Source organism: Indicator indicator, chromosome 36, assembly GCF_027791375.1.
Source record: "Indicator indicator isolate 239-I01 chromosome 36, UM_Iind_1.1, whole genome shotgun sequence".
Classification (NCBI taxonomy): domain Eukaryota; kingdom Metazoa; phylum Chordata; class Aves; order Piciformes; family Indicatoridae; genus Indicator; species Indicator indicator.
Genome location: NC_072045.1, coordinates 2,859,856 through 2,885,624, shown reverse-complemented (window position 1 = coordinate 2,885,624; position 25,769 = coordinate 2,859,856). Strand labels below are relative to the sequence as shown.

General features: G+C 59.1%; 3 protein-coding genes across 3 annotated transcripts; 2 read left to right on the top strand and 1 right to left on the bottom strand.

Annotated features, from left to right (window-relative positions):
• Nucleotides 1-2,317: 2,317 nt before the first annotated feature.
• On the top strand, nt 2,318-3,783 carry MRPL34 (mitochondrial ribosomal protein L34). Its single transcript, XM_054396301.1, has 2 exons — nt 2,318-2,368; nt 3,205-3,783. The coding sequence occupies exons 1-2, from the start codon at nt 2,325-2,327 to the stop codon at nt 3,506-3,508; spliced, it is 348 nt and encodes a 115-aa protein (XP_054252276.1). The 5' UTR covers nt 2,318-2,324; the 3' UTR covers nt 3,509-3,783.
• Nucleotides 3,784-4,375: 592 nt separating this feature from the next.
• Nucleotides 4,376-9,739, top strand: DDA1 (DET1 and DDB1 associated 1). The gene is made up of 5 exons (XM_054396129.1): nt 4,376-4,404; nt 7,203-7,283; nt 7,701-7,752; nt 8,679-8,740; nt 9,490-9,739. Exons 1-5 carry the CDS (start codon nt 4,402-4,404, stop codon nt 9,598-9,600), a joined length of 309 nt encoding a protein of 102 aa, XP_054252104.1. The 5' UTR covers nt 4,376-4,401; the 3' UTR covers nt 9,601-9,739.
• A 6,505-nt stretch (nt 9,740-16,244) lies between these two features.
• On the bottom strand, nt 16,245-25,764 carry ANO8 (anoctamin 8). Its single transcript, XM_054396272.1, has 18 exons — nt 25,662-25,764; nt 23,059-23,169; nt 22,545-22,677; nt 22,323-22,461; nt 21,688-21,784; nt 21,254-21,370; nt 21,040-21,167; nt 20,604-20,765; nt 20,208-20,360; nt 19,988-20,114; nt 19,830-19,885; nt 19,640-19,714; nt 19,228-19,371; nt 18,251-18,922; nt 17,960-18,151; nt 17,747-17,878; nt 17,360-17,470; nt 16,245-16,950 (listed from the first exon to the last, which is right to left on the bottom strand). Exons 1-18 carry the CDS (start codon nt 25,762-25,764, stop codon nt 16,270-16,272), a joined length of 3,333 nt encoding a protein of 1,110 aa, XP_054252247.1. The 3' UTR covers nt 16,245-16,269.
• Nucleotides 25,765-25,769: the final 5 nt, after the last annotated feature.

Sequence of the window (25,769 nt, the reverse complement as noted above, 5' to 3'; positions counted from 1 at the left end):
GAAGAAACCATTGCAAGGAGGCAGGAGAAGCAGCGAAAACCCTGCCCCCTTCGCTGGGCAGCGATGCGTGCAGGTGCCCCCCATGGCTCTCCAACCCCCTCTTCCCCTCCCCCCCAAAAAAAATCGAAGCAGATTTGAGCTGTGCACATAGCAACAGCAGGGCTCCGAGCGGCAGCCCAGCAATCGGGTCTTGCAATTGCATCACGGCAGAAGCCACCAGCCTTGAAGTTTCATCTCCAGGCAGGTTGGTTGAAACCCCCCCAGGCTGAATCGATCAGGCGTTACCGATGCCCCGCCGGGCTGCCATCTCCCCTTCTCTCCCTGCAATCCTACCTGACATCCCTCAAATCACGGCTGGCGGCTTCAAAACCTCCCCTTTCCTCCCGGTGGTTCTAAGGTATTTTGGCCATTTTGCTCCCCGCTTCTGCACAGCACCTTCCCCCCATTCCCCCTCTTCAGCGTATGTCCTACCTCAGGGGAGGACAAAGAGAGGGGAGCAGGAGCAGACGCTCACCTCATTTATTGACAAAGCTTCTCAGGGCTCCAAGGTGGCGATGGAAAAGCTTCGATCTTGCAGGAGAAGGAGAGGGAGCGATGGCTGAGGCGGTGGGAGCCGGAGTGGGATACGGGATGCCAGCGCTGGAAGGCGGCTCGGCTTTTCCAGCTCCTCCGATTACATTTTTTGTGTTGTTGCTGCCTGGCTGAGGGGGGGAGGATGGGGGTGATGCCTTCAGCTCAGCGCATCTTCAGCCCGCAGCCTCCTCCTGCCATCTTCTCCCCATCAGCAGCTTCATAGCTGAAGCTCTGGGGTTTGGGGGAAGGTGGGGGGAAGGTGGAGGGGAGGGGGGGGGGGGGGCTATTTGTCCTTGTAGTCTCTAGCCATAGAAAGCCCCTGAAATCCCTCCTAAAGAGGAGGGCTCTGGCAGTGACGGACAAGGAGATTTGCCACTCAAAGCCAAGCCCAGCGCAGCCCCGCGCCAGCCCATGGGGGGCTGCAGGATTCGCCCTGAGGATTTTTTCCCCCCCTTCCAGTAGGGGATCAGTGACCAAATTCCTTTATTTCTTTTCAGCTTTTTTTCTGTCCGTTCTGGTGTTCGGGGCTTCTCAAAGGTCATAAACACGACAGTGCTGTGAGCTCGACGTGGGTGATGCGACCCAAGACCGTCAACTTGTGCCCCCCAGGGACTGGAACAGGAGAACAAACATAAAATTCCAACTATCTCCTGGGGCTTCTTTGGTTTTTTTTTTCCGCAGCTGTGGGGTTGGAAGGGCTGAAGCCACCTTCCCTCACCCTGCCCGGCTGGGTTCTGGTGGGAGCAGGGCAAACCGGGGCAGAAAATCCCCGCAGCTGGTGCTGGCTCCCAGCAGCACAGCCAGGCTTGGCTCCAGCAACGCAAGCTGAGGGGTCTGCTCCCTGATCCCAGCAGGCAGCGAGGATGGCTGAGATCCCTCTGATCCTCTGACACCCCAGCCAGCCCTCATCCTCCTCTTCCTCCTCCTCGTCCTCCTCCTCCTCCTCGTCCTCCTCCTCCTCTACCCTCTCCTCTTAATCCTTCTCCTCCTCTTCCTCTTGCACCTCATTTCCCTGCTCAGGAGCAGGCAGAGGCTGCTGCTGTAGGTCCCTTGGCACATCCTACCTGCTGCTCTCTCTTACCTACACAGGTTAGAGAATGAAGGTCCAGTGACCCCCCCTTAGACTGGGAGCAGCACTGGGTGTACTGGTGACTCCCATACTGGGGGAACTGGATGCACCAACAACCCCTGTACTGGGAGCACTGGTGACCTCCAGGCTGGGACAACTGGGTGCATTAGCTAACCCTGTTCTGGGAGCATTGGGGTGCACTAATCACCCTTATACTGGAAGCACTGGTGAGCCCCACACTGGGTGCATTGGGTGCACTAGCAACACCCATGCTGGGAGTGCTGTTGAACCTCATACCAGGGGCATTGGGGTGTGCTAGCAAGCTCACCACTGGGAGCAGTGGTGACCCCCATACTGGGAGCATTGGGTGCAGTGGCAACCCCTGCACTGGGAGCGCTGTTGTCCCTCTCCATTGACTGGGAGCACTGGTGACTACGGCAGGGCCGAGCTTCCCCGTTGCAGGAGGCCCCGGCGCCCGCAGACCCCGCGGGGGACGACCCCGGCCGGGCCCCGCGGCCGTTGCCATGGGAACAGCGCTGCATTGCCTCAGGACCACGCATCCCATCGTGCCTTGCGCCAGGCTGCGCGCGCCGCTGTGCGCATCCACTTCCCCTCCGGCCCCCAGAGCCAATAGGAGGCTGCGGTGTGGGCAGGGTGCTGCGGTGGGGACGCGCGGAGGGCGATGGCGGCGCTAGGCCGCGTCGGGTGGCGGGCTCTCGGGGGCAGGTAAGGGCGGCTGCTGGCTGCCCCGGGAACGGATGAGGGTGGCGAGGAGCGGTGTCACTTCCCTCCCGGGGAGGGATAGCGGGCCCTGGGAGCAGGGCGGGACGTAGCAGGGTCAGTCGTGTCCCTCACGCAGCGCACTGACCCGGGGGGAGAGTGGCTGGAAAGTGCCAGGTGGAAAAAGAGCTGGGGGCGTTGGTTGACAGCAGCTGAAAATGAGCCAAAGTGTGCCCAGGTAGCCAAGAAGGCCAACAGCATCCTGGCCTGGATCAGGAATAGCGTGGCCAGCAGTTGCAGGGAAGTGACTGTGCCCCTGTACTGGGCACTGAGGAGGCCACGTCTTGATTCCTGGGTTCAGTTTTGGGCTCAGCTCTAATAAGGACATTGAGGGGCTGGAGCGTGTCAGAAAAGGGCAAAGAAGCTGTTGAACGGTCTGGAGAACAGGGCTGGTGAGGAGCAGCTGAAAGACCTTGGGTTGTTTAGTCTGGAGAAAAAGGAGTTGAGGGGTGTTGCATCAGGGGAGGTTCAGGTTGGACATGAGGAACAATTTATTCCCCAAACGGGTTGCCAAGCCCTGGCCCAGACTGCCCACTGCAGTGGTAGAGTCCCCATCCCTGAAAGGATTTCAGAGGTGTAGAGATGTGGTGCTGAGAGACATGGATTAGTGGTGACTTGGCAGTGCTGGGTTGGACTCAATGATCTCAAAGGCCTTTTCTAACCAAAACAATTCCACGATTGTATAGCTGAAGAAAACCCCTTGATTTTTCCCCATCAGCAGCACCTCTAGGCTCTCTTCTCACTTTCTGTTTTGCTTCCTTTTTTTAACCCTTTTCCCAAAGGTTTTTCCTGCTGCAGCCTTCCTCCTCCTACCCTCTCCAGCTCCGAACGGCCTCGATTCTCTCCGCTTCCCTGGAGCTGCCTTTTAGGAGCCAGCTTTCCTTGAAGCCTGCAAGTGGCTGCCCCACGCTGGCATCTCCCTGGAGCCTGCAGCAGGTCCGCAGCAAGGCTCGTGGCAACGAGTATCAGCCCAACAACCGCAAGCGGAAGCGCACCCACGGCTGGATCAAGCGCATCAGCACCCCGGCCGGCATCGAGGTCATCCTGCGGCGCATGCTGAAGGGCAGGAAGTCTCTGACCCACTGACAGCCCTGCCCCTGGGGCTGCTGGGCTGTGGGGAGAAGCCCCAAATTGAGCCCCTCCAGCTGTGGTGGCTTTGGAGTGACCTGGCCTGAGTGGTTGTGCCATGAGGAAACTGTGAGTCAAGACTGCTCCTCACGCTGCTCCCGCATGTGAGGCTTGAGGGTGGCCTGTGAGGGCTTTGTTTAATGGCTGCTCTTCACATTGTAAATGTGTTGCTGCTTTCTCGGTGTGATTTGAAGATAAACTTGTGAAAACACAAGCTGGAATTAAAGCCCTGAACTTCCTGTGCTGGTTGTTAATGCCAAAGTGAATGAAGAGAGGGAGAGTTGAAGCACTGGTGGGGTCATGGCTGCTAGGGGGGCTTTGGAAGGATGGAAGGAGCATGGGATTAGCCCTGAGGCTAGAGGGAAGGTTGGGTTTAGCTCACACCCACCGAGCTGGCTCTCTCTGCCTGCTCTTCTGTCCTCCTAAGATGCTTCAGTGCCTGGGGCCTGGCTCTTGGCTGCAGCCCTGGCCTGATGACAGGATGGAGAGGAGGTAATGGGGAAGAACAACCTCCTGGCTGGTGTCCTGCCAGCGCTGCTAATTAACAGCGTTCATCATCAGCGTCTTCATTAGGCAGCTGAGGTCAACAGAGGCATGGACAGCATCTCCCAGCATGCCCCGCGGCCGCTGCCACATCCGGGTCCTTGCGCGCTGCACCCGCCCTCCCCCTTTCCTGTCTATTTCCTGCCTCAACCTAACCCTACGCTTATCAGCGCGGCTGTGAACGACGGGCACAGCGCCCAATAGAACACGAGAGTGGCGCCACGCAGACCAATGGGCGCGGGGCGGGGCGGGCAGCGGAGGCAGTGGGCGGGCTGAGGCGCGGCTCCTCACGGCTGGCGGCGGTGAAGATGGTAGGTGCCCCCCACCCGAAATGGCGGCGCCCCCGGGCCCGCTGTTGCGACGGGAACGCGGCCTGTGGCCCTTCCCGGCAGCTGCTGCTGGTCGCGGCCCGCTGCCCCGCCCAGCCCACGAAACGAGGGCCCGCGGCCCTACAGGGCCCGCACCCTCCGGCGTTCGCACCCAGGGAGGGCCTCGGCGGAGGCGGGAGAGTGGTGGCACAGGGAGGGCCTGGAACTGGGCACGCCGAGATGTGGGGTACCCCACCCTCGGGGACAGGGGGTGTGGCGGGGGTTGCTACGCAGCGAGCCGGGGGTGCCCCAGACCCTGAGGGCTGTAGCACCCCAAGATGGCGGGGCCCCCCGCAGGAGGGTGCGGACACCCTAAGCTGGGGATGTTCCCCTCCTCTTGGGGTGGGGGGATGAGGGGAGCTGGAGCGGTTCCCTTATCGGTGTTTCGGAGAGGCTGTGGTACTCCAGGGTCCGAGCAGTTCCTCACCACGGCCGAAGGGTGAGGCTCTCCCTCGGCATGGGAGATCTTCCGCACCCTGAGGGGCAGGAACAGCGGGGGCATCCCCAGGGTGCTGGGCGTTTCCTCCACCCCCAAGGCTGGGGAGCAGAAGGGGGAATTGGGGACCTCCGAGGTGCGGGGTGCTCCCCCGTCCCCAGGGGTGCCCTGCACTAAGGGCTGGAGGTTGTTCGGTCCTTTCTGTGCCCCTTGAACAGCAACAGGCACTCGGTCTGCGGCTTGAGCGTTCGGCAGCGGTTGCCATAGCCGAGAGGGTTCCAGGCGGTCTCCCTCCCTTGGCAGTGACGTAATTCCTGAGGGAAGAGAGTTTTCCTTCCGCCCCCCCACAGGGGAAGACCGGCGATGGCCCTGCGGTCTCCGGGTACAGCCCTACCGGGGCTGAGGGTTAGGTGGCCATTCCCAGGCCTGCGTTAGTGGTTTCCTTCTAACCCCTGCCCACGTGTGTGTGCATCCTGCTGAGGCACAGCCCTGCCTTCACCAGCTCTGTGCTGGCCCTTCTCTTTCTGAGCCTTATTCCTGCTCTTCCTTCCAAAAGCCGACAACAGGGTGCTTAATTGTGTGGATTTTTTTTCCCCATCTTGCTGCTTTTAGGTGGGGGCTGTCACATTCCTAGGGAGCTGAGCACCCTTGTTGATACAGTGGATGCATCTTCTCTCTCCCTCACTTCCTAAACCTTACAAGGAAGCAGTGCTGTTCCCTCTGGTTGCATCATTGCAGTTCGAGTTGTTGGGTTTCCCCCAGTTTGCTTTTCCCCCCCAAAGAGAAATGAGGCAGCTGCTGGCTTCAGGATTTGCTCTTTCATTTCCACCCAGGCCACTCCAGCTTGGCTGGGACAGGCTTTCTTTGGTTAAAGAGTGGCAGAAGGCTCACAGAGAGGACATTTCATGTGACAGTGGCCAGGAGGTGTGACTTGGTGTGCTGGGTGTGCAAACAGCAGAGACCTGCTGGGGCTTATTTACCTGCTGCCCTTGGAGCAGCTCAGGATCTTTGCACTTGGAGTGGTGTCTCATTTTCAGTACCCAGGACTAGGACTCCAGGCAGTTCCCCTGAGAGGGCCTTCTGACCAGGTAGAAGCTGAAATGTGCATGTGGCAGCTGGGTGGTTGTCAGCAGAAGGATGTTGTGTGCCACTGGTTGAACTGGTGATGAGTCCTTAACCTGCTGGCTGGAGCCTAGGCTGGAAGAATGTCTGTTTCTTGTTGGTTTAGTGTTGCTGTTGTGCTCTAACTGGGCAGTGGGCATGGCTGGTGGGGCCTGAGCTGGTCTGCCCAATTGATCTGCCTTGGTGAGGCCACGTCTGGAGTCCTGTGTCCAGTTCTGGGCTCCCCAGTTCAAGAAGGACAGGGACTTGCTGGAGAGGGGACTGGAACATCTCTGAGCGGGAAAGGCTGAGTGAATTGGGGCTGTTTAGTGTGGACAGGGGCAGCCTGAGGGGGATCTCAGCAGTGCTGATCAATACTTCAAGGGTGGGTGTCAGGAGGGTGGGACCAGGCTTTTCCCAGTGGTGCCCAGTGACTGGCACAAACTGGCACATCTAAGGGGCTCTTCCAGCCTCTTTCCAGGGATATGTGGGCTCCTCTGCCAGACCAAATTCCTGGCTGGAAAGTTGGGAATAGTCTGTTTGAGCAACAGTTTTGTTGTGAGTGGTGATTGAACCACTTCCAGCTAAACCTGGAGTTGTTTGTTGCTGGACCAGTAGCCTTGGTGCCTGCAGGGTCCTTCAGAAACAGGGGGAAGTTGGGCCAGGCTGATAAGGGAGTGATAAGGATTGAACATCTGAGGCCATCTGGGGCTTTTATTGCTGTCTGGAGCTAGCCTTGATCTGTTAACTGGGAAAGGGAAAGAGTAACTGGTTTGATCTGGTGTCACATTCAAGGACTTCAGTGGAGCTGGGACAGTTCCTGGTGTGCTGTTGTGGTTTGTGCTGACTTCTGCTCTGCTTGGAGCAGTGTTTGTGTGGTGCACGTCTTCCTCCTGTCAGCACTCACCCAGCTGGACACTTAACCACTTTTTAACCACCTAGAGACCCCCACAAATGAGTTCCTGAACTTTAGGGGTGTCAGAAACCAACAGCAGAAGCTGGGGGTTGGCTCTGTTGACCAAAGGCATTTTAGAGCAGGTTTCAGTCTCACTGGTGGGGACTGAGCAGCATCCTTCAGCTTTTCCTGCAGCTTTTAATGACTTGAGAAACTCCTTGGGAGAAGCAAAAAGCAAACAGCAACCAGAACCTCCCTTTTTTTCTATCCTCACCTCCTGTTTTTTGTTTGAATTCTGTGTCCTTTTAGGCTGATTTTTTGAAAGGATTGCCTGTGTACAACAAAAGCAACTTCAGCAGATTCCATGCTGACTCTGTATGTAAAGCATCAGTAAGTATCACCACATCCTGCTGCTCTGGGGGAAGCTTTCCTCACCCTCCTCACAAGGATACAAGAGGGGAAATAAAACTCCAAAAGGAGGATTTTAACTCTTCACAAACACTTCTCACCACAGCTGGTGGCTTAGGAGGTGAGATTGGCCAGGAGAACTTCCTGCTTGCTTTGAGGAACGTGTCCTCACCTCAGCCAGACCATGAGTGTGGTGCTTCCTTATAGACACCTGCTTCAGTAATCCTCTCAGGGCCTGAAAAACGTCACCAAAATGACCTTTCTCCTGGAAATGTGTGTTTAAAAAAGCTGCAGCCAGCAGTGTCACATGAGAGGGCAAATTGTGGTGTTGGTGAGGAGGTTTGGGTTGGGTTTGGGTTTCGCTGGCTGTGTGCTGTAACTGTTGCAATTCTCCTACAGAACAGAAGACCATCAGTATATCTTCCCACCAGAGAATATCCCTCTGAACAAAGTGAGTCTGGCCCTGCTGACAGCTTTATTCTGCTCTAAGATTATAAAAATCTGCTGTACACAAGGGGTCCCTTCTTTGAAACTCCAGCTAAGGTGGTGGGTAAGGGGTGACCTGCTGGGAAGATTAGGACCTGGGAGTGCTGGGGACGATAAGTTGCCCATGAGCAATGTGCCTTTGAGGCCAAGAAGGCCAAAGGTCTCCTGGGGGGCATGAAGGAGAGTGTGGGCAGCAGGGTGAAGGAGGTTCTCTTCCCTCTCTGCTCTGCCCTGGTGGAGTACTGGGCCCAGGTTCTGGGCTCCCCAGTTTAAGAGAGACTGGGAAATACTGGAGAGAGTCCAGTGGAGGCTACAAAGCTGCAGAGGGGCCTGGAGCAGCTCTGTGAGGAGCAAAGGCTGAGAGCCCTGGGGCTGAGAGCTTGAAGAGCAGCCCCAGAGGGGATCTGAGCAATGCTCAGCAAGAGCCAAAGGGTGAGGAGCAAGAGGCTGGGGCCAGACTCTGCTCAGTGGTGCCCAGGGACAGCACAAGGGGCAGTGGGCACAAAGTGGCACCCAGGAGGTTCCATCTGAACAGGAGGAGAAAATTCCTTGGTGTGAGGCTGCTGGAGGCCTGGAGCAGGCTGCCCAGAGAGGTTGTGGAGTCTCCTTCTGTGCAGAGCTTCCAACCCCCCTGACCATTGTGCTCCTGGGCAAGCTGCTGTGGGTGCCCTGCTGGAGCAGGGGGGGTTGGACTGGCTGAGCTCCAGAGGTCCCTTCTGACCCCTCCATGCTGTGCTTTGGGGGTGTTGTTAACTCTCCAGTGACATGTTGGGTGCTGCTGCATTCTCACTAAAGAGCATCAGGCTTGGGCTGGGAAGTGAGTTTTGCACTATTTGAAGCCTTTCAAATGACCTCAGTGTGTTTCTCTCTCTTTCTTTTTCCTCCTGGCAGTCATAGTCACAGAAAAGACAAATATTCTTTTGCGTTATTTACATCAGCAGTGGGACAAAAAGGTAGGTGAGCAGAAACACTGCTGCCTGGGGTTGCTGCCTCAGGCTAACTGAACATCAATCCCAACCAAAATATTGGCAGAATAACTACGAGCAAGTATGAAGAGCACCTTAGACAGTGCAGGGAGGCTCTGTCTGCACACTTGAAATAAATCCAAACAATCTTTATTTCCAGTGTGAGGGAGGTGAACTCCATGTTTAACCCACAGCTTGGGTACTGCATCTCCCAGTTCCTTTGTGACCTTGGCAAAAGGATCTCCCTGTGCCCCAGCAGCTGCTTTACAGCCAGGGTGAAGCTGCTCCTGTGTTGGGGGAAGGGATGAGTTTGTGCAGGATGTGAAAGCACCTTGGCTACAAAATCCAAGCTCTTCTGTTGGGAACACACCAAGCAGCATGCTCTGTAGTGGGGGGAACTGGGGTGTCTGGGCTGGAAGTACTTGGAGCAAGACAGTAACTTGGAATGGAGATGTGGAAGCAGTGAGTGTAGCCTTGGGCTGAGGACAGGGTGGGGAAGAACTTGGAGGGGAAGTAAAATTATAAAGACCCCTGAAGCCAAAAAGGAAGTTTGGAGAGTTCAGGGCCTTGGCAGAGCAGGGGCAAAGTGACTCTTCCTCTGCTGGTGCAGTGCTGGAGAGCTGGAAATGAAAGGTGCTGAGGGGGCTTTGCTCTGCCTTTGAGGGAGCTTCCCTGTGGCTCTTGGGGCTCTGCTGTGCCTTTGGGGGTTTCACTGTGGCTTCCTCTTGTCCAAACAGAATGCAGCCAAGAAGAGAGATCAAGAGCAAGTGGAGATAGAAGGTGAGAACTCGGCCCCCCCCCGGAAAATCGCTCGGACAGACAGCCAGGACATGAATGAGGACACTTAAACTCTTGCCTTGCTCCTCTACAACTTTGCAGGCGCTTCCTGTTTTGTCTCCAAGTGTGTAAATTCTGCCCCTCTCCCCACATCTGTCCCCTCCTCCACAGCCCAAGCCACTTCTGACTTTATAGGAGCCAACGTATTTATTTGAGTTTTTTTTTTCCTTTTTTCCTTCTCCCTGTTTTATTTTGGGTTGGTTTGTTTTTTTTGTTTTTTTTTAATTTATGCCTAAACCACAGAGCAGTGGTGGAACAATCCAGTAAAAACATGGAGTAGAACCTCCAGTTCCTCCTTTCTATAAAGCATACCCTGTCACCTGCACAGATCTGGGGGGAATCTGTTGCTCATCAGCCAGGTCTAATTTGAAGGAGCCTGGGGAGAAGCTGGGGGGTTAGCACAGAACCCTTCCATGCTCTCAGCCTTCTGATTCCTCTACCCAGTGACATGATCCAAGTGGTTAACCCCTCCTTGGATGCTCCAACTCCAACCCTAAGTGTGTGGAGCTCATAATCCAAGTGGTTGACTCCTCTTTGGATGTTGCCAATCCAAGTGCTTAACTCCTCCTTGGATATTCCAACTCCGACCCTAAGTGTGTAGAGCACATGATCCAAGTGCTTAACTGTTCCTTGGATATTCCAACTCCAACCCTAAGTGTGTGGAGCACATGATCCAAGTGCTTAACTCCTCCTTGGATCTTCCCACACCAACCCTAAGTGTGGAGCTTCACTTCTTTTCCTTTTTTTTTAATTTTTCTTGGTCTCAAATATTCCAAAACTGGCACTGCACTTAAAAACCACCCCCTCACCCCCAGTCCTGAGTGTCACTTATTATTCTGTCAGTCCCAGTGGCCACATTCTCAACTTGGTCGTCCAGTTGTGTTCTCTTTTTTTTCCCTTTGGGCTGCTCTGGGCCATTTGGCAGCTCACATGGAGAATTCAAAGTGAAAGCTGTGTGGCTTTTGTTGTTCTTCACTTCTCCTCGTCTCTTGGGTCTGGAATGGACTGAGCTGTGCAGCCTCTCTGCTGGAGCAGAGGTTCCTCCTCATCTCTCCCCAAGTGGTCAAGCCGTGGCTGATGGGATGGAGTTGGGTCAGCAGCATGCAGGCAGCTCCTGGCTGGAGGAGTCTAGGAGCACCACAGGTCTCAGCTGCCTGTTCTCAGTGATGGTACCTTGTCTTTTCCTGCCATATCAACAAGGTTGGAGTGGAGCCCAGGACTTGGAGTTGATCAAAACATGAGCTTCCATGGTCTCTGAGGAAGACCAATCTCTTTTTGGACTGTGACAGTTCAGTGCCTGTTGCCTGTAACCCTTCACTGAGAGCCCACATGAGGACCTGCAGATCATCAGGTGGTGGATTCAGAGCTTCAGAGACTGAAAGGAAAGGAGCATGGTGGCCTGAAGGGGGCAGGGAAGGTGTTAGCTTAGTGATGATATCTTGTAGGCTTTCCCAGGAGCTGACTCTGCTCTGTGGTAGCTGAAATTGTTGCATCTGTAGCTGTGGGCTTTGGGTTTCTTTCCTCCTCCTTGACAAACCCTCCACACCAACCTTTAGTTGCCAGAGCTCCTGGCTACAAACCTCGTTCTGCACAGCCCCCAGCTTGGAGGGTTCCTGCTGTCCCCTTCTGGGGCCTCCTCAGCCACGTGGGGGGTGTGCCACGTGCCCAGGTTTGGGGACAAAAGGGAGAGGAATGGTGACAAGCAGCCATGGGAAGGCAGAAGCTGAGGAGGAGCAGGGCACAGCCCACGCTGCCATTCTAAACCTACCTTAGGCACCGAGTTTCTGACGCAGTGAATTATTTAACTTTTAACACCAAGTAGTTTAGACCTTTGTATCTGCCTCTTAAAGACCAAACACCTGGATTTTGCTACAGCAGTAACCTCCAAATCACTGGAATGTCTTTAAAGATGCCAACTGTGTTGGTGAAGATAAAACTGTCCTTGGGCTTTTTTGTGGTGATTTTTTTTTTTTCTCTCCTGGGCGTTGCAGGACCTCCCTCTGTTCTGCTGCCCAAACAAAAAAAGTGTCAAACAGGGCAAGGTGTGGACTGGGGAAGATGCTGTGTTTGCATCTGGCCTCAGCAGGGATGGCCTGAGCTGGAAGTGAGCTCCCAAGCAAAGGAATGGGGACGTGCAGCTGGTGGTGAAGTGTGACCAATGTGTGTGTTTCGTAGCCAAGCTGGAGAGCTGCAGCCTTGCAGTGGTGTCTGTGCAGTGCTTTGTCAAATGCTGTGTAATTCTGGATGGCTACAGCAAGGGCTGAGCTCTGCTGACTTCTCTGCCAGACAGAGTCATGTCCTATTAAAGAGAGTTGGCAGTTCCTTCCTGTGCTGAGCCCCCTGTCTCTGTGCCCTCCGTTGTCTTGGTGGCTCCTGGCAGCCTCTCAACTCTTGCAGCCCTCTTTAGGAGGTTAGAGGGAAGTTGCCTTTTTAACCTGAATCTGAAGTGATGCAGAAGCAAAGCCTCCAAGTGACCTAAGGGAGCATCGAGCTGCTGGGCTTGGTTTGGGCTTGGTGGCTGTGTACAAGCTGCATGGATTTGTGATGCCCACAGGGAGGCTTTCATGTCCCATCCTATCTGGAGTGAGAGCTCCATCCTTCCTCCATCCTTCCTCTTCCAACTCCTTCCTTCCTCCCTCCTTCCAGCTCTTTCCAGTTCCTTCCTCTCTCCCTTCTTTCTCCCTCTTCTCCTTCCTCCAGCTTCCCCCTTCTTCCTCTTTCCAACACTCTCCTTTCTTTCTCTCACTCCTTTCTTCTGCCATCCTCTCCCAACTCCCTCCTTCTTCCCTCCTCTTCTTCCTCCTCCAGTTCCTTTCTCTCCAGCTCCCCCCTTTCTTCCTTCTGCCATCCTCTCCCAACCCCCTCCTTCTTCCCTTCTCTTCTTCCTCCTCCAGCTCCCTGCCCCACACCACTGCCACCACTTTTCAAGCCCTCAGTCCATGTGATCCATGGTAAGTGCATCTGGTTTGAACATGGCAGGGAAGCTCTTACTGACCTAACTGTGACTTCCTGGTGCCTTGAAAACAACGAACCCCATTAAAAACCCCAAACCCTGGGTTTTTCTGCCTGCACTTTGTCCAATTCCTCCAACCTCCAACTCCCTCATGACCCTCGGGGCCGGGGTCTCACTGCCTCCGGTACTAAAGGTTTAGTTTGGTAAATGAAAACTGGTCAGGGATCAGAGTTTTGGGGTTGGGGTTTTTTTTCTGTTGTTCAGAATGGTTCATCTGTTCTTGTTTTGGGGGTTGGATGATGATTCCAAACAGGAGCAGAGGGTCCTGGCTGAAGAGCTCTGGAGCTTGTACCCAACACAAACTGGGCAAAGTTAGGGCATTCAAGAGTTAAACTCTGCCCTTTCTGACAGCAAACCACAGGGATGTGCAGAGGTTTAGTGAGGGTAAATTGGTCAGGCACTGGCACAGGCTGCCCAGGGAGGTGGTGGAGTCCCCAGCCCTGGAGATGTACCAGAAGCCTGTGGCACTTGGGGCCATGGTTTGGTGGCCATGGAGGTGGTGGATTGAGGGTTGGGCTGGATGACCTCAGAGAGCTTCTCCAACCCAAACAATTCTCTACTTCTAACACCAAAGCTTTAGTTCTTGGTGAGCTCCTCAGCAGTGGCCTCCAGGGCAGATTTGGGAGTGATTCCTGGGGGTGCTCAAGGCCAGGCTGGATGAGGCCTTGAGCAGCTGAGTCTAGTCTAGAGGTGTCCTTGCCCACAGCAGGGGGGTTGGAGGAGATCATCTCTGAGAACCCTTTGGCTTTGTTTCTAACCTGCAGCCATCAGTTGTCTGCCCACTTTTTTTCTGGGGGGGAGGTTCTGTGTGTACTAAACCTGCAGCATTCAGAGGGTTTTCATCTGGCTTCATTCTTCCTCTCCCCAGCACCATGGGCACATTGGTGGAGTTCACCCTCCTGGAGCTATCTCCAAGAGCTTTAGAGGGTTGTGAGAAGGTTGAGTGTGTCCCCAAATGTCCCTTTCCTTGTCCCCCCCCTGCCAATAACTTTTTTATCTCCCAACACCTCAGGCTTGTTGAAATATATTTTATTTTCAATTGGTTTTTGTTTTGTTTGTTTGTTTGTTTTTTTTAATTGCATTTCTGCAGGTTTTACAAAAATATGACAAAATAAATTAAAAAGAAATAAATAAACCAACCCCCCCCCGCCACCTCCCCCCCCCCCCTTCATTTTCTGTCAAATTCCAAAGAAAGAAAAACGCAGCAAGTGGGGAAAGGAAAAAAAAAAAAAACAACAACTAAAACCAAAAATACTTCCAAAACCCAAAAGCAAAGGAAATTAAAACAAATTCTTCCCTCCTTTTGTCCTGGAGCTGCAGGCAGCTGCTTGGAGAAATCCTTTAGAGGGAGAGAGAAAGGTTTAAAAATGCCCTGGGCTCAGGGAGGGACTGGGAGCTACTGGGGGGGCGCTGGGGGCCCTCCCCTGCAGGAGCTGCTGGGAGCAGGACTGTCAGGAGGGAAAGGGGGAGGCAAAGAGAAATCCTCTCCTGGAGGTGCCAGCTGGCCCTGACCAGCCCAACCCCAGCAGAGCAACAATGAAATGGAGCCAGGGAGGGTGCTTGGCACTGCTGCCCACCAGCCCTGCCCCAGCCTGCCTGTGGAGGGTTCTGCAGAGCCCCCCAAGGCTGGGCAGGTGCCAGGCGGAGGTGGGGGTGGGTGTTGGGGGTTATGAGGTACCCCTCCATCCCCCCTAGCCAGGCTGGGGGGCGTTCTGCCATCATTCAAGGTGCTGCTCCCCTGGAGCAGGGCCCTGCTGGTTTCCGTGGGCTTCCCAGCACCATCCTGCCCCAGTTTCCCAGCCCCACAGCTCACTGCTCCTGTAGGGTTGTTTGGGGTTGGGTTTTTTTTGCTGGTTTTGCCCCGGAAATCTCTCCCCAACCCCTCCTGCCTGAGCGAGGCTGGGCTCTGAGCTCTGCCCAACCTCCAGGGCTGGCTGTGGGGACAGCAAAGCTCAGGACTGGCCCCAGCTGATGTGGGGATCATTTTTGGGGGGGCCCTCAGTGCTCTTAACCCCCAAAAGCCTCTCCCCACCTGTGCTGGACCATCTGCTCCTGAGCAGAGCAGCAGCTCAAGCCTCTCCTGCCCTTATTGCTGTAAAAAAAAAATGGCTTAATTCAGAGGAAAAAAAAGGAATACTATTATGGGATGTGTGGAAAGAGATTTTGGGGGGGGGGGGAGGGGGGAACCAACCTGACATTTTTGACAGCCCAGGCCTCGGGGACAGAGGTGTGCACAGACACCCCTCTGTGTGTGACTGCCTGGGCCAGGCACAGTGATGGGGCAGCCACTTGGGTGTCCCCCCAGCCCCTGGCAGCCCCCCCAAACTCCAGGCAGCCCCCCAGTCTTGGGCAGCCCCCCCAGCTCTCCCCTTGCTTTGGAACTGGTCAGTGGCAGGCAGGCAGAGCACAGAGCTCGTGCCAATGAGGGCAGCAAGGAGCTGGCAGAGTTGGATGTCCCCAGCCCAGGTCACCTACAGGCACCACATTGTGGGGGTGCCACCACCACCACACTACCCCCCCCCCCCCAAATCCTGGCCCCCTAAAGCAAAGCAGCACTGCTGAAAAGCGAGGGGCAGCCACATTGCAGCCCCCTCCCCACAGAGCTGCAGCTGGTGAAGCACTAAACCTAAACCCAGCCAGGGCAAAACCTTTGCCCCCTGGCAGAAGCAAAGCTGCTCCCACACCCCCCTCCCACCCCATACCCTTGCCAAGTTTACCCCCCCCCCCTCCCCCTTTGCCCTCCCCAGCCCTGCTCCTTCTCCTTGGCATGACCTCCAAGTGCCTTATTGCAAAAATAATTCCACGGAATCGGAAAGCAGAGAAGGGGAAGGGACCAGCCCGGCTCACGTTGCAGGCGCTGGGGCTGCTGCCTGCACCAGGCTGGGCTCTGCCAGCCGGTGCCAGCTCTTGCCTCCATCACCTGGAGCCACTGGATGAAGAAGGGGCAAGAGAGTCGCTCACTGTTGGGGTTTTTTGGGGTTATTTTAGTGCAAGAAACGCTGCCCATGCATGAGAATCCAGGAGGCTGCAGCTGGCTGCTCACCCCCAGCCCTCCCAGCCGGGTTTCGGGCAGGAGAATGTCCCGGAGCTGGGACGAAATCCGTGTGGAGGCTGCCAGGAGTGGGATGGAGCAGGACATGTCCCCGGTGCCAGCAGGGCACCGGGTGATGGCTGTAGGCAGGGGCTGTAGGCACGGCTGAATCAGGCTCCTGTCACCGCCCTCGCTTCGTCCCTCCGCGGTCGGCAGGATGGTCCTGGTGGGTCTGGCAGCACCAAAGCTCTTCAGGTTGGATCATAACATCTCCTTGTGGTGGTGAGCGCAGCGTCGGTGGTCATGGGGGGCTCATGGCACAGAGCCAGGGCAGGAGGTCTCCCAGCCGTAGGCGTGCAGGAAGGAACTCGTTGGGATGCTCCATCCAAAGCCACCACTGGATCCAGCTGCTGCTCCCACTGCTGGGTCTTTGTTCACGACGAGTCCTTGGTGCAGGATGTGGCCAGATCCCCACTGCAGCTGGAGAGACGATGGGACCCAGCAGAGGGTCTGGAAGGATGCGAGGGGACGCAGCAGGGGACAGCGAGGGAAGGCGAGAGGGAGAGGATGTCCCGCGGCTGCCCGGAGGAGGGGAGAGGGCAGTCCCGCTCGCTCCCGCTCCCCAAAAAGCTCTGGTTAGAGTTTGTAGCCCCCACTCTCCTCCTCCACACGGCTTTCTGGCTCCTCTCGGGGCCCCTCCTCCGGCGCCCCGTTAAGATGCGATTTGCTGGGGCCCGGCCGCTCTGCCGCCTCCGCCGAGGGGCCGGGGCGCGGCTGGGGGGAGGCGGTAGTGGCCGCGGCGCCGTTGCCCCCAGCCCCTTCGGACTTGCCGAAGTTGAAGAGCTTGCTGGGGTTGAAGGGCTTGGTGGGCGACTGGACCTTCTCGGTCCCCGTGTCCCGCTTAGTCTCGGGGGATTTCAGGAACTTGAAGCTGAGGAAGCCAGGGAGTTTGTTCTCGCTGCCCGTCGGGGACTGGGGGGACCTGGCAGTGGCGGTGCCACTACCCCCGGCTCCCCCGGAGAGGAACTTGCCCTGCAGAGGGATGATTTGCTTCAGCTTCATCACGTTGTTGGTGGCCAGGAGGGAGCTGGGTCTCTTGGGCTTGTCGGAGCCGTGCGAGGAGCCCCCGGAGCCCTTCCCTTTGCTCTGGCTCTTCTCGTGGGCCGGGTCCTGCCCGGCGGCCTCTGCCTTGGCCTCGTCGCGGCCACTCTCTCGCTCCTTGCGAGCCTGGTACTCGGCGTGGCGCTGCCGCTCCTCCTCCTCACGCTTGCGCCGCTGCTGCTGCTGGAAGTGGTGCTGCGCCTGCCGCTCATGCTTCTGCCAGCGGAGAGCACATCAGCCCCGGGGGCACCTCGAGCAGCCCACCGGCCCTAGAGACTCCCCAGGAAACCCGGCGGCCGTGAGGACACCTTGAGGAGTCTCTTGGAGACACTTCAAGAAGTCCATCAGCCTAGGGAATGTCTTGGGGAGTCCACCAGACTTGGGAAGTCTATCAGCCTCAGGGACACCTCGGGGAGCCCACTGGCCCCAGGAACACTCTGGGGAGTCCATCAGCTTCAAGGATACCTTGGGGAGCCCAGCAGCCCCAGGGAAACCTTAGGGAGCCCACTGGTCCCAGGGACACCTTGGAGTAGCCATCAGCCTCAGGGAGACCCGTGGCCCCAGGGACAGGGAGTCCCAGCTCTGTGCTTGGCCCCACGGATGGTCCCATCCCAGCATCACCAACCTTGAAGGCCTCACGCCGCTGGTACTCCAGCTTGGCCATCTCCTCGGCCACCCAGGCAGGGATGTCAGGGATGGCCACTTGGATGATGTACTTCAGGAGCAGGGCAAAGTGCTGTGGGGGGGACAACATGGACCTAGCTGAGTATCTCCAGCCCCGTGGGCACCACCATCCCCTCCTGAGGTGCACCCCATGAGGGAAGGGTTGGGGGGGACGACAGAGAGCCCAAACAATAGCACCCAGAGGTGGGATTCTGGACCCCACTGCCTGCAGGTGGCCACGGAAGGGTCAGGGCTGGGACCTCAGGAAGGGCCTGTGGGGACCTTTGGAGCCAAGACAAGACCTTAACCCACAGCAGGGTGGGTGGAGATGACGGCACAAGCCCCTTACCTCCAGCACCACCACGGAGATGATGGCTCCCTCGGGGCTGAGCCAGGGGAAGAGGCGCTGGAGCTGCCCACACTGGGCGATCAGGTAGCAGTTGACCACGATGGCCAAGACACCCATGGCCTCCATCACCTTCTGCAAGAGTGAAAGCGCCAGGGGTGAGCCTCTCCGAGCCAGCCAGGGTCCCCCAGTGCCCTCTAGTGCCCCCCGACCCACCTGCCACTGCCCGATGCTCTCCACCCGCTGGCCGAAGGGGCGCTGGAGCCCTGTGCACAGCTTGAAGGCATCGCTGCGGATCTCGATGATGTTGTTCACCAGGGCACACATGGCGGCCAGGGGGAAGGCAGAGGAGAAGAGCACCACGTAGCCAAACTGGATGAACATCTCCTGGTAGTCCTGGAAGGTGTCCTGAGGAGGAGGAGGAGGAGGCAGGACGCGTTGTAGCGGGGCTGGGGAGGGGGTGCGATGCACCTCGCCAAACCCATGGCCACTTCCAGGGCTCCTCACCTCATACTTTTTCATGCAGCTCTCCACTTCTGCCTGGGTCAGCTGCGTGGAGTAGTCCTCCTCGGGAGGGTCGATCCACGACGCCCGGTTACGCCTCCGCCCTTCCTCCTCACCTTCCTCCTCCTCCCTACTCTCAGCCCCTCTCCTCCTCCGGCCGGCCCGTGGGACCGCCGCCGGCTCCGCCGCCTTCACCGGGCTGCCGGGGGGCCCTTCGGCCTCCTCCTCATCCTCACACAGCTCGAAGACGGAGGCAGGGTCCATGCCCTTCTCCACCATGGTGGGGCTGCCCTCCTCCAGGAAGCTGTCGTCCTCGGGGCCGCAGTGCTCGGCGCTGCGCCGCTCGCCCCTCTCGATGAAGCTGACCCTCTTCAGCTTCAGCCCGCAGTCCAGGGCGCTCTCCGAGTCCGAGTCCGACTCGCGCCGCTCTTCCTCCTCCTCCTCTTCCTCTGGCACCCCGCAACCCCCATTTAAACATTTCTTCTCCCCGCGGGACCCCTCGGCAGGAGCCGGGGGGCGGCGGTGGGGAGCGAGCAGGCGGAGCAGGGTGTGGGCGAGCTGGCGGAGGTCGCGCAGGCTGAGGTCCCCCCGGCGCAACCGCCGGTAGAGGTGGGGCTGGGACACCTCCCGGACGTTCTGCAGGAACTGGCGGGTGATGAGCAGCGTGGCCAGCATCTGCGTGGGGACACGGGGCGCGGGCTGTCACCCGGGGAGGACTTGGAGGGGGACAGCACCCAAGGCTGTCCCTTTGTCCCCATTGCTTGCCCCCCCGTGAGGTGTCTGCTCCTCCCCAGGGATGTGCTGCACACCCAGGCCTGGTGTCCCCCATCCTGTGACTCCCTCATGGGTGGCAGCTGATGGGATGGGGCTTCAGGTGTGCCACCAGGGCTGGGGACACCCATGTCCCTCCCAGGGGACCCCGGGGTGGGGTGTAGTGGGGGGGAGGGGGGTGCCCGTCCCACCCCTCTCCCTGCTCCTACTTTGGATACTCCCAGTCTCCAGCAAAAGCCCAGGAGGCCCTTAAAGAAGATGAGAGAGAGGTGGAGGTGGAGGAGGATGAAGGGAAGGAGAGCCTCTTTAAGCTGACGCACGAGGCTTTGGGAGAGAGAGAAGATGAGCAGGAGCTGTGGAAGGGACAGAAGAACAGACAGACAGACAGACAGAGAGAGACCATGAGCAGCAGCAGGAGCTGGGGGCCCTGGTGCAGCCTCCGGCTGGGAGCACAACCACCAAGGACCATGGTAGGGACATGCAGGGACAGCCTCCTAGGGTGGAGAGGGCTGGGGTGGTGGCAGGGGTGGGTTGAGGACATCTGTCTGTCCATCTGGGTGATGCCAGGGAGGGGCTCAGGCTGGCCCTGCAGCCCCCCCCCCCCCGGGCACAGCCCCTTACCTCCTTCAGCCTCTCCATGTCTTTGAGGTAGAAACCGATGTAGAAAAGACTCAGGTATGAATTCACAAACTGAAACTGTGGGAGAGGTGAGCTGGGTGAGTGCAAGGGGGCTGCTGGGACCCCCCTCCAAGTCCCTTCTGTACTCCCTGGTCCCCTCTGCCCCTCTCCCAGCTCCTCAGCCCCCTCTCACCAGGACGATTTTGATGATGAGGTGTTTCTCGTAGGCACTCTGCAGGCGATAGTTCTCTGCAAAGCACAAGGGGAAGGTGGGATTCAGGGGAGGGATTTGGGGATGGGTCCCAGCAGCCAGCCCTGCTAGGAGCACCCCTGGGTGCCACCCCCACTCACCCATGTCGTTCAGCCAGTAGGCAATCTTCTTGTAAAGCTCATCACAGGCAGTGACGATGACAGCCAGGGCGATTTTGGGGAGGAAGCGAATGATGCGGGGAAGCTCCTGGATGCTCAGCACGAATTCCTGTGGGAATGGGCTCAAGGTTGGCACGGAGGGGAGGGGTGGCAGCTCCTGGGTAGTGGGGGAGGGTTAGGGGGTGGTGGGATGAGGACCCACCTGGAGCTGGAAGCAGCCCAGCATGAGGAGGAAGACAAAGGAGAGGCAGACGAGGCAGACAGGGAGGCTGACCAGGCACTGGAAGAGCAAACGCTTCCAAGGGGGGTAGTAAAACTCCTCAGTGCTGGTCACGGGGCTGATCCTCTTGATGCCCTAAAATGGGGGGGTGAGGGGGGGATAGGAGGGGGGTACACAGCACCGTGTGACCCTCCCCACAGTGAGGAGCTCTGTGGCATCCTTCCATGACCCCAGCACCTGTGGGAGGCAGTGCAGACCCCCATGGGTGGTTTGTCAGGGTCAGGGAGTGGAGGTCAGCTGGAGCCCAGACCTGGTGAGAACTCCTTCAGGAATGGGAACCCCTCCCCCACACCCCACACCCCTCCCCCCAGTGCTCACCCTGAACTGGGGCCGGGGCTCCTCGATGGACTCAGCTGGGGTGTCCAGGGTCCCCCATTTGTAGGCAAACTCAGCCCCACGTCGCTTCCACTCCTCCAGGAAGAAGGTGGCCCAGATGACATTGAAGATGGCGAAGACCACACAGCAGATGTCTTGGCTGGTCTGTGGCATGGATGGCACCAACTGCACTGGGGTCGGTCCCCTCCTCTCCCCAGCACCCCCCACCCCTGCCCCCCACCCCTCCACCCTTCCAACTGTGGGATCTTCCCCCAGCACCGTGAGGGGTTCCATGGTGGAGCAGCACCTCCCAGCTCGGCAGCAGCTGCAGGGTAACAGCACCAGAGGGAAATCCCAGAGCAAGGAGGGGTGGGAACCCCCCCACCATGGCCCCCGAATGTGGGGGTTGACCCCAATTCTTGAGCTCCCCACCCCTCACCTGGTCGCTCTCAGTGAAGGTGTAGAGGATGGAGCCGAAGACTGCAGGGTAGACCATGGCTGAGGTGTAGAAGCCCAACCAGGCGAAGTACAAAGCGATCTTCACCCCGAAGTAGTCACAGATCTCATCTGGGGGGGACAAGAAGGCTGTGAGCCTTCTTGAAGAAGGCTGGGACCCTCCCAGACACCCCCAAACCACCCCTCTGACCCCTTACCAAGCGGCTGGGCCTCGCAGATGGCTTGCACCCAGGACTTCATGAGCCTCTTGAGGATCCTCTGCTCGTGCAGGGGGAAGAGCTGCTGGATCACTCCACGGGCTGCCAGCTCCGGGACTGTGGTGAGGGGCAGGCTGTGGGGGCACTGCCAGCCTGCCCTGCCCACCCCCCTACAACCATGCATGCCCCCAGAGAGCCCTCGAGCGGTGGGGTTTGGGGCAGGGACAATGAGCAGAGTGGGTTTGGGGAGGTGGGGACACACTAGGGGTGTGTGCCCAACCCTGGCACTACCACTGCGCACCCACTTTGGCACTGCCCTGGGGATGTGTGGTGAGAGGGGACCCTCAGTGGGTTTGTGTCCTCCAGGGCCACCAAGAGGGCAGCAGTGGGGTGGCAGTGCCATGGCAAGCTGTGCCAGGCTGTGCCATACTCACTGATGGGCTGCCCCTCCAGGAAGTGGATGTTGTGCAGCGACTCTCCCTGCTTGGCACGGAGGTTCTCCAGCCAGTACCTGATGATGTTCTGCCGTTCCTGCAGCACCACAGCAGGGCTGAGCCCAGGCTGATGGTGCCACTGCTCAGCCCCCAGCCCCTTTCCTGCCACACACATGGCCCCAGGCCCTGCTCCTCTTCCCAGCCCTGCCTTGTCCCCCATTTTCTAGGGGGTGGCCGGAACAGTGTCCAGCTGGGCTGGGGCTCCCTGATACCATTCACAGGGAGAGGGAGAGACAACCTGCAGACCTCCATGTCCCTGCATCCCTGCACCTCATCCCTGCCCTCCACCCCCACATCCCTGCATCTCTGCACCACATGCCCACATCCCTGCATCCCCACCCTTCATCCTCACTTCTCTGCATCCCTCCATCCCCACATCCTCACATCCCTGCAGCCCTGTCTTCCATCCTTATTTCTCTGCATCCCTGTGCTTCACCCTCACATCCCTGCCCTACATCCCTCCCATGCATCCTCACTTCTCTGCATCCCTCCATCCCTCCATCCTCACATCCCTCCACGCCTGTGCTCCACCCTCCCATCCCTGCCCTGCATCCCCACATCCCTGCAGGTCCCACCTGAGAGGTGAAGAAGTAGAGCTCGTTCTCGATGTTCTCATAGATGTAATCCTCCTCGCAGGAGAAGCTCCTCATGCCTCCCCCGAACTCTGCCTTCACCGGCTTCCGCAGCCCGATCTCGTCAGCCCCACGCAGCAAGCTGCAGGCAGAGGGAGGGGACACGGCTGGGCACATGGAGCTGGGCACAGAAAGGAGGTGTGGGCACGGCCAGGGGACCTTTACCTCTCGTAGGTGGCGGTGACGAAGAAGGCGTAGACGCGAGTGTGCTTGTGGTGCCGCACCTGCACGATCAGCTCGGGGATGCCCAGGCGGATGTGGTTCAGCAGCCAGAGCAGAGTGTGGTCATCGGTGGTGTCTGCATGGCACCAGTCAGCGAGGGTCCAGCACAGCCCACCCCAGGCCCCATCCCTCCCTGTGTCCCCCATCCCTCCTCATGTCCCCCATCCCCATCGCAGCTCCATGCCACCATCCCAGTGCCCACCCCAGCCCCCATCTCTCCCCAAATTCCCACCACCACCACAGCTCCATGCCACCATCCCACATCCCAATGCCCAGACCAGTCTCCAGCCCTTCCAAATTCCCCTATCTCCACTGCAACTCTGTGCCACCATCCTGGTGCCCATCCTAGTCCCCATCTCTCCCCAAATTCCCACCACCACAGCTACATGCCACCATCCCAGTGCTCCACACTGGCACTGCCAGCACCCACCCGGGCACCCTGGGCTCATTTCCCTACCCGGAAAGGTCATGAGCACGTCGCAGTTCTCGGTGGGCACCGTCTTCATCCAGGCCTTGTGGGACATGATGTAACGCCCAGCCTGGAGCAGCCGCTTCCCGAAGAGCTTATCTGACAGAAGGGGGGGTGGTCAGCAGCTGGGGGACCCTTTCGGACACCCCCAAACCACAGCCCAACCATCCAGCCCCCGAGGCGCCAATGACTCAGCTGCCGGCGCCTGGGATGGGTGCAGGGACCCGCGGCGTGTCCCCAGCAGCGGCCATGGCAGCAGGTCCCGGCCCCTCACTCCCGGTGACGCTGGCCCTTGGCTCAGGTTTCTCCTCCGGCAGCTCAAGATGCCCAAAAAGGCCCCAACAGCTGCTGGGGAGGAGCTGGCAGCATGTTCCTGGCACCCCTGAGGTGCTGGATGCCCTGGGGTGCCCCCCGCTGCTGCCCCGCTGCTGTCCCCCGTCTGCCCCCCAGCAGCCGCTCACCTCTGCCCGCAGCCCCTCGCCGGGGCCGGGATCCGGCAGGGCCTCGGCTCCGGGAGGTGGGAAAATGCAGGAGAAATGGGGAGAGCAGGAAAAAAAGCAGCCGGTCTCCATGGAAACCTGGGGAGGCCCCGCGCCGCCGCGGATGGGGACGGTCCCCAGGGTCCCCTTGTCACCCCTTGGCTGGGTCCCACACAGGGACGTGGTCCCCGTGCTGCTGCAGGGTGCCCACACCTTGGGGACAAAGCTGTGCCCATGCCCAGTGCCCCCACTGCACCTGCCGGGGTCGATGGGGACTGGGATCACCTCAAAAAGCTGGCAGGGAGAACAGGCTGAGGGTCCCCAAAGCTGGGTGCCCCCGGTGAGACCTCGTTTCTCCCTGCCACACCTCCTTGCCTCAGTTTCCCCTCCTCAGCCACGGTGGTAGAGCCAGGACCGGTGCCCAGGGAACTGTCACAGCCTCTCCGGCTGCCCCAGGGCTGGGAAGGTCCCAAGGCTCCGGAAACGTCGCTCACACCGAGCCCCGAAAAACAGGAAACACCAAACCCGTCCCAGAAGCCGATGCCAGGGGATTCACCCCGGCCCCAGGCACCCCCGGGCACCCCTGAGCTGGGGCAGCAGAGCAAAGCAGACCCCAACAACCAGGCTGAGACCTCACAAACTCATCACTGAGCTGATTCAGGAAGGGGCTGCAGCGCCAGGCTCTGAAAGGCTTCCCTGTCCTGGCACCGTGGGCGACAGCCGGGGATGATGCCAAGCTGCCAGACAGCCACCCCCGGAGCAGGCCCAGTCCTGCACCCTGGGGCACATCCCACTGCCAGGGTGCCCATGGCTTGGCCACGCTCACCAGGCAGGGTGAGCTCACCCACCCTAAAGGATTTGTGGGGTAACTCCCTTGGGAGTGTGGGCACTGGGGGTGTCCAGCGGGTGGGCACAGCTAGGCAGTGGCAGGAGCAAAGGAAATTGGGGCAATGCCAGGTGGGTGCCCACCGTAGTGCCCACCCCGAGGCCTCAGCTCTGGGTGCAGGAAGCTTTTTCTCACCCAAGGTCAAAGATGTGGCTGGGCAGCAGAGGGGTCCCCAACACCTCTCCTGACCCCCCCACCAGAGCATGGGGTGGGCCACATCTTACTCACAGAGTCCTTGTCACCTCGCTGCCACCAAGAGCAGCCCCCTCCTCCGGGCACCCAGTGCCATGACTAAACTGGCATGAGGGGTCCACCAGTGGAGTGCAGGGATAGAGCCCCTCCCCAAGCTCACTCCGTGCCTGTCTCTCCCGATTCCCCCCCCCCGGCTTGTCCCCGTGTCCCCCCGTACACGCTGAGCCGTGCCGCTCACCTTGGCTCTCCGGGATAAGGTCACCGGAGCCGCAGCGTGCGGGGATGGGCAGGGCACTGCCCTGCCGCCGAGCGGAGCCCGCGGGCACCAGGGGAGGAGGCATTTGGGGGTCACATCCCAGGGGGGGACACAAAAAGTGGGTCACCCTCCCGCTGCCTGCTGCCTGCACCGCCCAGCCCTGGGGACGCCAACCCGGCCATGGCCACGGGGGCGTCACCTGCGCCCCAGGGCCACACCAGGGAGAGGGAAGTGGGACCCCAGCCCCAGCCTGGGGACCCAAAGTCCCCATCCTGCATCGTTGCAGCTGCTGCGGGATACGGAGCTGGTCTGGGAGGGGGGGGAAGAGGCCTGGCCAGGGTTGGGGGGGCGCGGACAGGGGGTGCGTGGACCCGGTACGGGGGAAGTCACCGGTGCGTCTTTGGGGACCCCATCGCGGGGGGGACGCAGACCAGCCTGGCTTTGAGGCGGGGGGGAGGGACACACGCACGACAAGCGTGATCCCCGGAGAGCCACAGAGCTCAGGGCCGGGGCAGAGAGGGGTGGTGGCTGGGGGGGGCCACAGAACTGTCCAGCAACCCGGAGGTGGTATTCAGGCCCTCACCGGGACAACCGATTCCCCCCCGCCCCATCCCCGGGCAGCCGCATCCCGCGGACATCCGCAGCCATCCGCAGGGACCTGCCCCCCCCCCCATCAACATCATCCCCATCCCCGCCCCGCAGCCGCCGCCCGCTGCCCCGACACCCCCCTCGAACCCCCCCACCCTCCATTCCCAACCCCCTCCCGGTGCCACCGTACCGAGGACTCCGGTTGGAGCCGCCGGTTCCGCCCGTTCCTCCGGGAGCGGGGCCCGGGGCCGGGGCCGGTCGCCGTCCTGCGCTGACACCGGCGGCTCGGGCATGGTGC

Bases quoted from the DNA above. Each gene is read 5' to 3' on its own strand.
- MRPL34 (XM_054396301.1), top strand. From the start codon at position 2,325: ATGGCGGCGCTAGGCCGCGTCGGGTGGCGGGCTCTCGGGGGCAG. The intron at 2,369-3,204 runs GTAAGGGCGGCT...CTTTTCCCAAAG, and splicing joins TGGCGGGCTCTCGGGGGCAG to GTTTTTCCTGCTGCAGCCTT.
- DDA1 (XM_054396129.1), top strand. The intron at 7,753-8,678 runs GTGAGTCTGGCC...TCCTCCTGGCAG, and splicing joins AGAATATCCCTCTGAACAAA to TCATAGTCACAGAAAAGACA. The intron at 8,741-9,489 runs GTAGGTGAGCAG...TTGTCCAAACAG, and splicing joins ATCAGCAGTGGGACAAAAAG to AATGCAGCCAAGAAGAGAGA.
- ANO8 (XM_054396272.1), bottom strand. From the start codon at position 25,764: ATGCCCGAGCCGCCGGTGTCAGCGCAGGACGGCGACCGGCCCCGGCCC. The intron at 20,361-20,603 runs GTGAGCACTGGG...CCCCCATTTTAG, and splicing joins AGCCCCGGCCCCAGTTCAGG to GGCATCAAGAGGATCAGCCC. The intron at 16,951-17,359 runs GTTGGTGATGCT...CTCCGCTGGCAG, and splicing joins AGCGGCGTGAGGCCTTCAAG to AAGCATGAGCGGCAGGCGCA.